The following is a 16,289-nucleotide window of genomic DNA, read 5'->3' as shown; positions in this document are numbered from 1 at the left end:
CTTTGCAGAAGCATATGAAAAGCTTAGCCTCTCATTGAACATCGAGAAAACCAAAGTGCTCTTTTAGCAGGCACCAGTCAATCCTTCTGCAATGCCAGAAATACAGCTTAATTGTGTAACATTAGAAAAGGCTGGCAATTTCTACTACATTGGCAGCCACCTCTCCACAAAAGTCAACATGGACATTGAAATACAACACCGTCTAAGCTTTGCAAGTGCAGCATTTTTCCAAATGAAGCAGACAGTGTTTGAGCTTCGGGACATTTGTAGGGATACCAAAGTATTTGTTTATAAAGCCATTGTCCTCTCAACCCTGTTATACACCTGCAAAATGTGGACCGTCTACAGATGCCACACTCAACTTCTGGAATGATTCCATCAGCGTTGCCTCCGGAAAAATCCTGCAAATCTCTTGGGAAGACAGGCAGACAAATGTCAGCATGCTGTAAGAATCAAAGACTACCAGCACTGAAGCAACTTCACTTGACCACATGAAGTTGACCACCATCTCCCAAAGCAGTTCCTTTACTCTCAACTTAAGAATGGAATATGGAATGTTGGTGGACAGGAAAAGATATTTAAAGATGAGCTTAAAACTGGCCTTAAAAACCTTGACATAGACACCAAGAACTGGAAATCCCTGGCCCTTGAGTGCTCTAGCTGGAAGTCAACTGTTACCAACAATGCTGTGGAATTCAAAGAGGTATGAATGGAGGGTGAAAGGGAGAAACATGTAAAGAGGAAGAGAAACATGTAAAGAGAAACATGTAAAGAGTGTGGCAAGCCAACACTCACTGGGACCACCTTCCACCTGGAAATTAATGTCTTCATTGTGAAAGAACATGCGGATTAAGAGTAGTTCTCTATAGTCACCTATGGACCCACCACCAAGACCCTACACTTGGAAGGCAATCATACTCGGACACAAGTGATTGCTGATGATAATGATGAAATTAGAAGGAAAGGTTACCACTAGCCACAGTCAGTTAGAACATCAATTGGGAATAACCTGCAGATTATCTAGCTCACAGGCCAGAGCATCCAGGACCCTGAAACAAGTGAAATTACCCAAGGCTTCAGAAAATAAGCCAAGGCAACCTCTGCCTCAAATCTAAGGCATGGCGTGATATCTAGAACATTATGGCATGCTGCTTGTGCCCCTTTCTAAACACTTTGAACACAGAGAGATAACGTATGATGGAGCCCTTCCCACGATGCAGGGGGAAATAAGCATCCAATATGCTAAATAACCACCAGAAAACAAAGTCATTGGAGCAAGCACTTTACTTTGTAAGTCAGCTAAACTGAGTGCCCAATATAAAGGCACATCATATAATTCTACATCAAAGATATTTATTCCCTACTAGCTGTCCCCTGCCATGCATTGCTGTGGCCCAGTCTGGTGATCTGGAAAATAAAGTAATGAGAAAGTGTTGGTTTCTAATATATGTAATATCGTTATGCTTGTGGGTAAAGAGTATTGTTCTTTGTCAGTGTTGATGTAGAGATTGTCTGGCTTGCTTACTCTGGAACATGCAACATATAATTGTCCTTCTTTAGGGGTCCCTTTCAAATCTATGATAATATATATCTGTCATATACATGTGTGTGTGTGTGTGTGTGTGTGTGAATCATATCTATCTATCTATATCTATGACCGGATGGCTCTTTGTGAGGAGGGCTTTGATTATGTTTTCTTGCCCTGGTGAAGGGAGTTAGCCTTAAGTATTTTCTGTTGGTCATGGGGGTTCTGTGTGGGAAGTTTGCCCCAATTCTGTCATTGGTGGGGTTCAGAATGCTCTTTGATTGTAGGTGAACTGTAAATCCCAGTAAATACAACTCCCAAATGTCAAGATCTATTTCCCACAAATTCCAACTGTGATCATATTTGGGCATATGGAATATTTGTGCCAAGTTTGGTCCATATCCATCATTGCTTGATTTTACAGTGCTCTTTGGATGTAGGTGAACTACAACTCCCAAACTCAAGGTCAATGCCCACCAAACCCTTCCAGTATTTTCTGTTGGTCATGGGAGTCCTGTGTGCCATGTTTGGTTCTATTCCATCATTGGTGGAGTTCAGAATGCTTTTTGATTGTAGGTTAACTATAAATCCCAGCAACTACAACTCCCAAATGACAAAATCAGGGTTTTTTTTTTTGAGTGATGGTCACCACTTGTTGGCCTTATAGGTGTCTTGAGTCCAAATTTGGTGTCAATTCATCCAGTGGTTTTTGAGTTATGGTAATCCCACAAACGAACATTACATTTTTATTTATATAGATTCTCGGCCACAAGATCCCTCTCTCATTTCCCCATTGGTAAGGTATTCTGAAGTCCCATTTTTCCGATACACCTTTGTATGATCCCCCTTTTGTGTCCCCCCACACACATAAGACCCATATACAGAAAATGGCTACCAAACCCCATTTAGGCATAAAAGTGAATATTCATTAGCTTCGTAAGCATGTGCATAAGCATTCAAAGCATTATCTAGTTAAGCAGCAGTTCATCTTCTGTCTAGACTAATTCTCAAGGTTGCATTCTATTTTTGGACATCCTAGTTTCTTTTCAGCAAAAATTCTTGTGTAACTCACATACTAGATGACCCTCGCACTCCATTCCACCCAAAAGGATGCATCTATATTGTAGAATTAATGCAGTTTGATACCACTTTAACTGCCATGACTTGATGCTATGGAATCATGGGAGTTATAATTTTATTAAGATCTTCAGCCATTTCTGCCAAAGTGTGCTGGTGTCTCACCAAACTGTATCTCCCAGGATTCCATAGCATTGAGCCATGGCAGATAAATTGGTGACATACTGCATTATGTCTATAGTGTAGATAACAATCTACAATGTCTCTTGAGGTCTTCATCACTGTGTCTCTATCTTGGGAGGATGAGCTATGTCATGATAGTTTGGAGGCATCGGATTGCTTTCAGAAGGAGCCACTCTTGGAAAGTTGGCAGCATAAGGCACCAAAACCGTAACCTAAAATTAAGAGGGAGAAATAAATGTAAACACCATTTACAGCTTTAAACATCAACTTAGTAAATCACTTAAGCGAACAGTGTTAAGATAGGTGTTATTTCATTAGTGATTTTTTTGTGTCAGAAGCAACTTGAGAAACTGCAAATCACTTCTGGTGTGAGAGAATTGACTGTCTGCAAGGACATTCCCCAGGGGACACCCAGATATTTTACCATCCTGTGGGAGGCTTCTCGCATGTCCCCGCATGGGGCATGATATCCACTGAAGGCTGCACCTTTTGGGGGTTGAAAATTGGCTAAAAACCACGACTTCCACCTGTGCCTTCTGGGACTTTGTGACTCATGGGAAGAGGTTGGGATGGGTTTCAACTAAGTCATTGCTCCTAAAGGTATGCAAGAGATCTTTTTATGGGAGTTTCTTCACAGGAAGAGTGGAGGACACAATAGCCTGAATGAGATTTCTGTGGTATGCAATGTTATGTATCCTTAATAGCTACATATCAGAAGCACCAAGAAACCCTGTTCACGAATTGTGAAAAATACATAATGGGACACTAGCAAGTGTATCCTGATGTGAATTCAGCTCTACTGATGCATATGGACACTCTGTAATTGGTGCATTCATCACTTTTGCCAGCTCCCCTACATAGTAACATAAGAGCAGCCCCTTACTGGATATGATGAATGTTACAGAAATACTCAGTTCATTTTCCACAGATATAAGTCTACAATGAGATCTAAACAAACCAGGCAGGCTTTGTGTCTGGTCTAGCCAGTTTTAGAAGAAAGAGCTCATCATGACAACGTAAGACACATGTATCAAACGCTAGCCCCGCAGGCCAAATCCAGCCCATCATGTCATTTTATGTGGCCCTCCTCCAGATGCTGGACTACAACTCCTGAATGCCTGATCTTTAGATGTCATGGGTTGATGGGTGTTGTGATACTTTAACATCCAGAAGGCTTCACTTCTGCTTAGTCAGAAGAGTGGCTTTAGATATAAGGCCTGTGGATATGATGTCTGACTCTAAAATGTCCTTTAACCTCACTACCTCTGAGGATGCTTGCCATAGATGCAGGCGAAACGTCAGGAGAAATGCCTCTAGAACATGGCTCTATAGCCCGAAAAAACCCACAAGAACCTAGAGACCAGTTTGTTTCAACCCACTTCCAAACCAGATTATAGTGTCTGTGTGGAACCACTCTGTATTTCCGTAGCCTCCCATTCCAACAATGCTCAAATCTCTGTCATTGCATAGATAAAATGTGTATATTTCAGTAGAAGTGGAATTTACTGACTGCTTCAAACTCAGATATTGGAAAACTTAAATTTACAGACTCTAGCTCTCAGAATGTTGCAATCTGTGTGGCTAACTCCAGTGTTGGCACAGAGAGAATGGAGCTATGGTCCCAAAAAGTAACTTTTTCAAGGACCAATTAGACTTGCTATCCAAGAGAATTGCAAAACACTTATGGTAGCATACAGAAGTCATTTTAACCCATTTTCCCTTGTATATAAGTTAAACATTCTCTCAGGCCAATTTCTCATGTGGTTTTTCAACACGATGTGCTAAACCTCTGATAAAAGAGTAATTGCTTACTGATTCACTAGTGCAACAGGCTGCCTGGCACCCAAAATGTGCTGTTGATACATTGATGCAGAACTCCAGCAAGCTAAACAAGAGGAATAGGACTTCAATAGCAACAGGTCCAGCCTATAAGATAGATCAATAGATGGGGTGATAAATACATTCATTTAGATCTTGCCACACAAAGTAAAAAAGTTTGCAAGCAATTTTTCTACTTACCCATGAGAAATAATAAGAATCAGAATCGTAAGGATTGTAATAATAAGGATATGCAGTAGTTACAACGAGTTCTGCTATATAAAGCATGATTCCAGTTAATGCTATTACAGCACTCATGATATTCATTCCTACACTGCATCTCACCTGAAAAAAGATAGTTCAACAGTCAGAGCAGCAAGAAATGCGAAATGGGCATGGATCTTCTTAACCACAAATACTTCAGAGAAAGATCTTCTCTTTACTTCACCATAGAACACACCACAAACCTGGAAATACGCAGATTCCCTGCTGCAAATGATTTCCACATCAGTGTTCAATTTCAGGAGGCAAAGTTTGGGTGGAGTAAATTCTCCCCAGGTCCCTAATTTACAGATACTTACATGTGGATTTTCCCATAAAATCAAATAGTGTAAGAAGAAACTGCTGGGCTACTGACTAAATGAAATTAAGAGCAAATAAGAATAAACGTACAAAATGGAACCATTGAAATGTCAAAACCAAATCTAAGCCTAAGCACCATAAGGAAGAATTACTTTCAGTGTTGATAACAATAAACCAAACTGTGTAGAGTATTTTTCTACTCTGACTTATTTATGTGTGTGTGACCAATAGATGTTGTAACTCCCCCATCCATTACCTTGGAGACACAACCTTGCAGATTCCATTTACATGTTCAGACCATCTTTGCAGTCAGCCAACACTAAGGACGTTATGATATGCATCACCTAAAATAGCTTATGCCATAATAGACCCATTTTGCCTTAGACAAGAGCATGCCTACTATAGCCCTTCTTCCTGCTGCTTAAAGCATTTTTGAATGTGCTTTGAGAGAAGATATAAGAACTGTGTAACTTCAAAAGTTCAAATGTTTGAAGCTGCACATTCCTGAACTTCTATATTTTCATAATACTAAAGCACCAGTTATGCACAACTTAAAATATTTATTAAAATCTCTTTCCAATTTAATTACTGTTTATTTTATGTTTATTGGGCAAGCGGAAGGTGTGCTTTGAACTTTTTTACCTTTTGTAGTGAGGCAAAAGTATGCATGAGTGGGAAGCTTTGCAAAATGTTGCAAGAAAAGGAAATATTCAATTAATAGAGGGAATTCATATTAAAGACAGTGCAGCCATAAATCTCCATAGTTCCTTAATTTCATTTTTAAAAGGAAACAATTGGCATGATCAGGGAGAGAAAGGATTAAGTTTTTGTTTTGCAGGCAAGAAAGCAGCCCACTTTGGACATTACAGCTCCCCAAACTTTCCCTTATCACGCTGTGGAAGCCGCTTCCTAAGCCTCTGTGAAAATAAGTTCAGAAGCCAAAAGATGATCAAAGATAAGGGCAAAATGTTTTCCTTGAATAAAAGTTTAACATAACTTGTAGCAAGTGTTTTTATTTATGTCTAGGGCTTACACAATGTCCTATGTGGCTTACAGACATGTGTGAAAATCTCCTAAGAAGGAAATCCTTATGAGGGCGCAAAGCCTGACCATATTCCAAGCACTCCAGTCCTATTACATGTCTATGAATCTTAACTTGATTGCTGGGTGTTCATCCTTTCCCAGTCGTAGGACCCTTCAGCCTCTTTTCAAGCATGGAGAGATACTGAGCTCATCACATGAATCTTAACTTAATTTGCACATTCATTGCTGGGTGTCCATCCTTCTTGAATACCCTGTTGTGGATCCAGTGGAAATCACCTTCTAACCTCATATTCATAAAATTCACAGCACAGAATTCCCTGCAGTATAATTCCTGCCCACATCACAAAGGTCATAGCTAGGTCCCTTAGCCAATATCTGAACTTTGTTGGAGTTTCTTTCTAGGAAAGGTATAACTGGTATAGGAAGCTACATTCTGGGAACTTCCTATACAAAGTATGGTTTCTGACATAATACAGACAGTGTACTGCAGGACATCCTCGATCCTCCAAAAAGCCAAATGAGCAACCACTAACCACTTATCTATAGGATGAAAAAAGAATTGCAATGGCACATATTGATGTTGCAGAGGATGAACCTATTCAATTTAGTCTGGACTTTAAAGGAGCTATCAGGGGTTTGAAACCTGTGATATTTTTTCAATTCTAAGATGACATCAATTGTAAGATATACACCTGTCATATTTTTTTCAATTCTAAGATGCCATCAATTGTACGATGCACCCTAATTTCAGTGCCAACACCAACAACAAAAATACATAAGATTTACCTGCAATTCTAAGATGCAACCCATTTTTAGAAATATTAAAATAGGGGAAAGTGTGTCTTAGAATTGAAGAAATGCAGTATTTGATGGATAGGCTTCAGCACCTTGGATAGCACTTTTAGAGTTGAGACTAAAACTTGGAGTTTTGCCTCTTCCCTGACACCAGCCACCACTATATAGTTGGCATCCTCAAAGCTGCTCCAATTTCTTCTGTCTTCTTTGAAGTGTTTGATTTAAGGCAAAGCTTGCTATGTGCTGGTGAATGCTGGGAATCAGGGTAGGGACTGAATGTAATTACAACTGCCCCCTGTTCCAAGTTGGTTGTATTTTTCTGCACCCCAGTCATACAAACAATGTGCTGTATAGCAAATGAAGCCTAAAATAGCATGTCAGAAGAGGAGAATATGTAAGATATCTTACCAAAGAACCATTTAGGTATTTCTCGGAGCTCACAGCAAGGGATCCCGTACTAATAAACTATGCAAAAAAAGAAGAAAAATCATTTGCATGTAGTTTACATTGAAAGTCAGAGAGAGGAAAATCTAACTCTGAAAAACTGGATTATGACCCTGGCATTTCTCCCTTTAAGGGCAAGATTCCGAAATAGTTTGAGATTTCTCATACCTTGGCTCAGTCATCAATGGAGACTGCAATCAAGAAATCAGAAGAAGACTATAACTTGGAAGGGCAGTTATGAAAGGAATGGACAAGATTCCAAAGTATAAAGATATATTATTGAATCCTAAAGTCAAGATAGTCCATGGGATTGAATTTCCAATTTCTCTGTATAGTTGTGAAAGCTGGAGTGTGAAGAAAAGGAACTTGACCATAGATTTTCCCTTTCAAGATCTAAATTCTCAACCATAAGAATAAACACAAATGTTCTTTAAATAACAAATTACTTACAAATAGTCCACCCCAGAATGGATAGCCTGATGTTGCACCGAAAGGAATATAATGAAATCCTGACAATAATGTTAATATTGCGATACATCCCAGGCCAATGTGCATCAGTCCAATCATGATTTGGATGGCCTGTGTAAAGAAAACAGAGGAAGGCAAACAATCCCTTGAGTTCTGAAAAGAAGTGAGATTTTCTGACTTGTCTGGAAATATTACTGAAAACCTGGAAAGCTAATTTAGCCCATTCATCTTTGCCAAGGGTTGGGAATCCATGGTCTGATGATCAGATTCAGTATGGAAGGCCACAACATCCAACCTTTCTCCTTATTCTCCCTTCAGTTCATCATTCCTTCCCCAGAAATGGGCTATAGGAGAGGAAAAGAAGGGGGAATCATGTGGTCTCCAATGTGTTTGACCACAGTCAATATAAGTCATCCACACCAAAGTTCTCCAGTCCTATCATTGGTCAATAGCTGCATGACACACTGTCAGGCCTACATCATGATATGCTGTTAGTGCATTATAATGCTTGCCACAAGTTTTGTTCTCCCTGTGTACCTAATCACACATCTATAATCAATTCATATTCATGGTCCATATATCACAGGCATGGACAAACTTTGGCCCTCCAGGTATTTTGGATTTCAACTCTCACAATTCCTAACAGCATCTGGAGGGCCAAAGTTTGCCTATGCCTGTTATATATTCATGACTGTGGCACTATTGTCATGATTGTAAAAAATCCCCCATCCTACTCTACCAGGCAGCAGTTGTTTCAAACTATGGAGGTCTGCTCTGCTATCAATCATGATACAACATACTAACAATTCTACCCTTTCCTGACAATGATCATCAGTGCGAAGAGGAATCATAACAGAAATCTTGCTTGACTGTTGCACCAAAGATCCCTGGAAGGAGGGGGGTGGAAATCTTAGTATGTTCTACCCCTATCAACAGAAGAACATATTTCCTGGCTGGACCAGAAGATGTTCATCTGGAATCTTGGCAAACAATTGAATTGCTCCATGCATGTGCTTAAAATCCATGGGAATTTCTCCCAGCTAAAATGCAAAAGATTAGTCTGTGAGCAGTTCTGCTTGTGGGAGAGCTTTTGGCTACTCCTGGGAAGGAGAGGTCATTGCTTCAGGTGGAAATCCCAAATAGTATTCTTTCTTTCTGCTTCCTTGACTGCTACAGCCAATACAGAAAAGGGATTTTCTGGTGGGGTTTGAGTGCTGCCAGCTGTCTTGACAAAATGCCCACCTGTGAAATAAATTCCACTTGTTCCAGTTGGAATACAACAGACCTTCCAGAAACCCAGAAGCCAAGTACCTGTAATAATTGTAGGAATGCTCTCCTCACCTCCATAGAGTAATGCTTCTTCTGGAGAGAAGAATCTAGCCTACTACTTTTAATTTTTTAAAAGGATTTCTCCAAACCAGATGCAGCCTTCCATTCATTTGTAGTTTTGTTTATTTTTGGTTTTGTTTTCCTTGGGAGGGCATTTTTGGCTGGTATCTGACTCCATTGCCACTGTTCTAATAACTAGGCTATTTGAAACTACTAAATGTTTCAGCAGACATTTCCCTTGTAATATCACTGTCCTCATGAGTATGAATACATCTACACTATGCAATATATCCAGTTTGATATCACTTTGTCTCAATGCTATGGAATTATGGGAGTTGTAGGGTTGTGAGGCAGCAGCACTCTTTGGCACAGAAGACTAAAGACCCTATAAAAGTACAGCTCTCATGGTTCCATAGCATTGAGCCATGGGAGTTAAAGTGGTGTCAAACTGCATGAATTCTACAGTGTAGACACCCTTTGTCACTCATCATTTGGTTGGATGGTATAATCAATCAAGCAGAACCAATGACATTTAAATATGTAAGCTGTTAAAATGTAAGAATGGGAACAAGAAAAGGATGTGGTAGCAACTACATGAAATCAGATGGAGTGACTGGAGTCCATGAATAATTTAGTCCCAAAAGTTCTACTCAATTCCTTTATGCACTTTTAAAGCAGAGTAAAACAACTATTTTTTGGAACACAACCACATAAGATCAAAGAATGATCTTAATGATCTCAGTTCTTGTGGGTTTTTTCGGGCTATATGGCCATGTTCTAGAGGCATTTCTCCTGACGTTTCGCCTGCATCTATGGCAAGCTTCCTCAGAGGGTGAGGTCTGCTGGACCAGCAGACCTCACCCTCTGAGGAAGCTTGCCATAGATGCAGGCGAAACGTCAGGAGAAATGCCTCTAGAACATGGCCATATAGCCCGAAAAAACCCACAAGAACTGAGTGATTCCGGCCATGAAAGCCTTCGACAATACATCTTAATGATCCTTTGCAGAATGCTTTGAGCCAAAGGCAGGGATACATACAGATCTCAAACACACTCACCCCCAGAGTCTTAGTCTCCACTTTGAGAAGTTTCTCTAGTGGGTTGCGTTGCTGCTGAATTGGGTTGCCTTGCTGCTGAACTGGGTTGCCAGGGTTTCCAAGATGATAACCTTCATATGATATATATTGTACTGTCCCTGGTGGTTGGATGAAAATACTACCAGGTGCCTCCTGGCCTGCCTGGGGTGTATTGTTTGGGGGAAGGATCGTCTCTGTTGTCATAGCTGAACTAGGTAAGGATTAGTTTAAAAAACTGTATTAAAAGGAAATGAAAAGAAGGAAAACATATATAAATAAATTCTATTTTCAGTGTGACTGAGAATGGCATAGTGGCTTAAGCATTGAACGATGACTCCGGAAGTCAGCATTCAAACCCCACTCAGCCATGCAGACCCAATGGGTGATTTGGGGCAAGACATACTCTCTCAATCTCAAAGGAAAACAAGAGTGAAGCCCCTATCAACACATTCTGCTAAGAAAACCCCATGACAGGTTTGCCTTACGGTTGTCATGCATATTTATTTATTTATCGTGTCATCCGCAACCAGAACATTGTATTACATTTCTAACAGAACAAAACAAACAGATAAAAAAACACAGATTTTGCAAACTTGGTAGTGGATTAAATGTCCTTTGACCAGTATCTGGCCACTTGGAGTGCCTCTGGTGTTGCTGCAAGAAGGTCCTCCATCGTGCATGTGGCAGGGCTCAGGTTGCATTGCAGCAGGTGGTCAGTGGTTTGCTCTTCTCCACACTCGCATGCCATGGATTCCACCCTGTAGCCCCATTTCTTAAGACTGGCTCTGCATCTCGTGGTGCCAGAGCGCAGTCTGTTCAGCGCCTTCCAAGTCACCCAGTCTTCTGTGTGCCCAGGGGGGAGTCTCTCATCTGGTATCACCCACGGATTGAGGTGCTGGGTTTGAGCCTGCCACTTTTGAACTCTCGCTTGCTGAGGTGTTCCAGCGAGTGTCTCTGTAGATCTAAGAAAACTATGTCTTGATTTAAGTCGTTGACGTGCTGGCTGATACCCAAACAGGGGATGAGCTGGAGATGTCTCTGCCTTGGTCCTTTCACTATTGGCTGCCACTGCCCGGCGGATGTCAGGTGGTGCAATACTGGCTAGACAGTGTAATTTCTCCAGTGGTGTAGGGCGCAGACACCCCGTGATAATGCGGCATGTCTCATTAAGAGCCACATCCACTGTTTTAGTGTGGTGAGATGTGTTCCACACTGGGCATGCGTACTCAGCAGCAGAGTAGCATAGCGCAAGGGCAGATGTCTTCACTGTGTCTGGTTGTGATCCCCAGATTGTGCCAGTCAGTTTTCGTATAATATTGTTTCTAGCACCCACTTTTTGTTTGATGTTCAGGCAGTGCTTCTTGTAGGTCAGAGAACGGTTCAGAGTGACTCCCAGGTATTTGGGTGTGTTGCAATGCTCCAGTGGGATTCCTTCCCAGGTAATCCTCAGAGCTCGGGGTGCTTGTCTGTTCTTAAAGTGAAAGGCACATGTCTGTGTTTTAGATGGATTACGGATCAGTTGGTTTTCCCTGTAATAGGCAGTGAGAGCACCTAGAGCTTCGGAGAGCTTCTGTTCAACCATCTCAAAGCTCCCTGCTTGAGCGGTAATGGCACGATCATCAGCATAGATGAAACTCTCTGTCCCTTCTGGCAGTGGCTGGTCATTTGTGTAGATGTTGAACATGGATGGAGCAAGCACGCTCCCCTGAGGCAGGCCATTCTTCTGTTTCCGCCATCTGCTTCTCTGGCCCTAGAACTCAACAAAAAAGCTCCTGTTTTGTAGCAGGTTTCCTATGAGACGGGTGAGATGGTAGTCCTTTGTGATATTATACATTTTTCTCAGGAGGAGGCGGTGGTTCACAGTATCATAAGCCGCTGACAGGTCTATGAAGACAGCTCCTGTGATCTGCTGCTTTTCAAAGCCATCTTCTATGTGCTGAGTCAGGTTCAGCACTTGCAATGTGCAGCTTTTGCCTTTCCTGAAGCCAGCTTGCTGTGGAATCAGACATGGGTCTATTTTTTCCATAATTCTGTGCAGAATAAGTCTCTCCAGAACTTTGTAGAAGTGGCACAGCAGGGAGATTGGTCTGTAGCTTTTTGGATCATTACGGTCTTTGCCTGGCTTCAAGATGGTGATGACTCTTGCTTTCCTCCAGTTTTTGGGGATCTGACAGGATGCAGTGCAGTTGTTCATCAGCTCCAGTAGCCAGCACTTCGCTTTTGGGCCAAAGTTCTTGATTTGTTCCATCCATAGATTATCCAAGCCAACTGCTTTGCCATTCTTACATTTATTGAGAGCCATGTCCAATTCAGTAGATGTAAAGGGTTCATGAAGGTTGTTGTTCTCAAGGTCTTGTTGTCTGGCTATTGGTTTCTTTCTTACTTTGGTGGCAAGGTTGGGTTTCCTGTTCTTCAAGAGTTGGTGTGCTATCTAATCTGCCTTTATGTTGGCATGGGTATTAGTTTGTGAGGGGTCATTGCTCAGCCGTCTTAGCAACCTCCACGCAAGATAGCAATGTAATTAAGGGTTTTGGTTCTGTTCTTTCTGATTTTATACTAGGTTTAAATAAACCAACCTACAGATCTGATATGCTATAAATCAAAAGAAGAGTAAAGATTGGGAACCTCCGCAATTTAAAGGCAAGTCTTTTTATTTCTGAACTCTGAGAAAATTTGTGAGCAAGGTTTTTAGCTAATGACAAACCCCTCCTTTTTTGAATTTTGGAAATCACTGCTCTTTTTGACTGTTGGGGAGTTTCAAAATGCTTTATTGCATGACACTTCTCAATGACCACAAAGCTAAGATAAAAATGAAGTTGAAACTTTGAAGTTGATTGGTGAAAGAATATTGAGACTGAAGAGAGAATACATTAAAAATACTGTATAGAAACAAATTTTTGAAATGCAGTATAGAAAAATCTATTTAAATTAAAAGGGATGAAATTGGGGGATATATTGAGTTGATGAACAAGGTGATATTACAAGACTGGAAGTGTAGTTAAATTGTTTTATTAATATTACTCACTATCTATTAATGGCAGTGTAGACTCATATAATCCAGGTCAACACAGATAATATGGATTATCTGATTTGGTAATCTGGATTATATAGCAGTGTAGAATGGGCCCAAGTCAACACTGCCATATAATCCAGTTCAAAGCAGATAATCAGGATTTTATATGGCAGTGTAGAAGTAGAAGGTGCCCAAGTCTACACTGCCATATAATCCAGTTCAAAGCAGATAATCGGGATTTTATATGGCAGTGTAGAAGGGGCCGGGATTTCCATGGTCAAGAGGGGATTCAAAGCCTAATCTCCAGAGTCCTAGTCCAATGCTCAAACCAGGGCATCATGCTGGTTCCCATAATATTAATAAATATTATTTTATTTCAAGAGAAGAATAATAAATAGGTTGCTCTTTCAGGGACCATAAATTGCATGATTTTAGCTAATTTCAGTAGCAGTCCCAACTAAAGCAAGCCCACTGAAACTAGTGAAGATTATGGGCCCTTCCACACAGCTCTATATCCCAGAATATAAAGGCAGAAAATGCCACAATATCTGATTTGAACTGGGTTATCTGATTCCACACTCAGCTAATGTGGGATTTGCTGCTTTGATATTCTGGGATATAGGGGTGTGTGGCAGACCCTTAATTTAGCCATTTGTTTTATTGTTATTTTTGGACTTAAAATATATTGAAAATGTTTTGTGTATTTTTGTATTATGTTTGTTTGTTTGTTTTTTGCAAAATGGATAAAAGTACAATAGATGATAGCAACAGTACATTTTAACAGTCAGGGTAAGAACAGTCAACCATAGAGGCCCAATAATGAATGGAGCACAGCTGTAAAAACTTAAATGCCTAGAAGCCCAGTAATGAACACTACATATCTGAAAACCTTGTGTATATTTACCAGCTGAAGCTGGCATAATGAAAACTATCACCTTACAATGTTTTTGTTATTGGAAGACAGATGCAATTTCAAGACAGAATGGGACAAGCAAAAGCCTCTGCATTATGCATCACGATATTATGGATTTGACCAGAGAACAAAAACTAAGGCGCTTCAGCTAAAAGCTATGAAGCACTACACATGTCCTAGTTTCGTAGTACCATCATTAACATGCAATCCTAATGAAATATATCAAGCAAATTCATGTCTGATCCTATATATTCAGTGACATGATAGCTGATCCCATTTATACACACATATACACAATTTAAATTAGTGTCTGAAACCATTTTTTGTGCACAACCTATCTTTAGTACCTGTCCCATGGCTTGTCTTTCCTTCCATTCACACCTTGTCATCCTTAGAGGTCACATTTCAGCCCCTCTAAACTGCCAGTGAGATAAGGGATTATGTTCCCTGGCTGTACTTTGAAGCTTCCATCTGCTTTGCTACATTCACCTGTGTCAGCAAAGTCAGCATTCACACCTTGTTATTGAGAAGAAGCAGGCCTGTATAGAGAGCACAGCAGCTGCGTTCCGATAAGAGATCCTGGCAAAGAGCCTTGGGGATGATCCGGGGTAGACAAAGCCATGCTATGAAGCCATTAACAGCGCAGTAGTAATCATCTCAGGACCATCGAGATTGCCCCAGTAAACCCTAGTGACAGAACATATACAAAACCATATCACTCACTTTAAAAAAATCATACCTACTCCATAGGATTGCCTCAGAGCTTAACTTCACAAACAAGTGTCTTGTGTGATATATGATGTTATTTTATGTGATTTATTTAATAATACTTTATCAGAGGAGAGTCAATTTTGATGTTTTATACTTTTTTTATTGATGGCATTGAATTGTTGCCAACACTGTGAACCACCCTGAGTCTCCTTTGGGGCTGAGAAGGGTGGTATGCAAATACCGCAAATAAATAAATAAAAGCTGTTCTAAATAGTGGTGTGATGGCTCCTTTCTGCAGCAGATATATATGCCACAGATTTGGAGCTCCCTCTGCAAAAATCTCAGTTAATAATAATAATAATAATAATAATAATAATAATAATAATGCTTGATTTATATACCATCCTGTCTCCCCAAAGGGACTCAGGACGGTTAGTTAAAACATACCCCAGCATGAAAAGCTGAGCCAAAAGTAAAAGATTTTAAGACCACGCCTTTATGAATCTGAGTCTCCTTGTGAAGCGGAAAAGCAAGGTATAAATAAACATCATCATCTAAAGTATACTGACAAGCTGGAACATGCCCAGAGATGTACACCCAAAATGGTAAATAATCCAAAGGCAAGCCCTTTGAGACGAGGCTTAAGGAGATGAGTATGTTTAGCTTGGATGAGGTTAGGGTGACATGATAGTCATGTTTATATATTTGAAATGTCATATTGAAATTAAACAGCTAAAAGAAAGTGAATGTGAAAACATGGAGAAAAAATTAGTAAGATTTCAGTTGTATGTTTACTTCCATTTTGATGTTTAGATGTTGCGATTTTTTAATAGCATTGTTCTTTTTAATGTTGTCAGTCACTTTGCATCTCAATTCAGAGAATAAAGCAAGGTATAAATAAATAGGAGGAGGAGGGAACAAGCTTGTTCTCTGCACCTCCAGAGACTAGGGGCACACCTACATGGACACTGAATCCTGAAGTTGAGGAGAATCAGCTCTGTGGAAGCTGATTCATGTTAATGTGGCCTTGAACTGTGTTAACAACAGTTGTAAGTTGTTCCAGAGTTTTCCTGAGCATTCAGAGCAAATTGTTACTTCGGGCCCATATAATCAGTTCAGCTGGTTCCTAAATGAAACTGGCTGTAACTGTTTACATGGACATTCCATATGCGCAGTATAAGGTAGACTAGGGACACAGGGGAGTCCCTGATGGTGCAGTGGATTAAAGCGCTGAGCTACTGAGCTTGTTGACCGAAAGGTCACAAGTTCGAATCTGGGGAAAGGCATGATCTTCCGCTATCAGCCCCAGCTT

The 16,289-nt window shown here is 40.4% G+C and overlaps 1 protein-coding gene across 1 annotated transcript; it reads right to left on the bottom strand.

The window, feature by feature from the left end:
- Window positions 1–1,277: 1,277 nt before the first annotated feature.
- Window positions 1,278–10,604, bottom strand: LOC132763389 (membrane-spanning 4-domains subfamily A member 8-like). Its single transcript, XM_060756865.2, has 6 exons — window positions 10,323–10,604; window positions 7,919–8,047; window positions 7,433–7,489; window positions 4,805–4,948; window positions 4,598–4,711; window positions 1,278–2,997 (listed from the first exon to the last, which is right to left on the bottom strand). Exons 1-6 carry the CDS (start codon window positions 10,542–10,544, stop codon window positions 2,881–2,883), a joined length of 783 nt encoding a protein of 260 aa, XP_060612848.2. The 5' UTR covers window positions 10,545–10,604; the 3' UTR covers window positions 1,278–2,880.
- Window positions 10,605–16,289: the final 5,685 nt, after the last annotated feature.

This window comes from Anolis sagrei, chromosome 1 (genome assembly GCF_037176765.1).
Source record: "Anolis sagrei isolate rAnoSag1 chromosome 1, rAnoSag1.mat, whole genome shotgun sequence".
NCBI classification, from domain to species: domain Eukaryota; kingdom Metazoa; phylum Chordata; class Lepidosauria; order Squamata; family Dactyloidae; genus Anolis; species Anolis sagrei.
The sequence above is the reverse complement of the archived record's forward strand: the minus strand, read 5'-3'. Positions and strand labels throughout refer to the sequence as shown.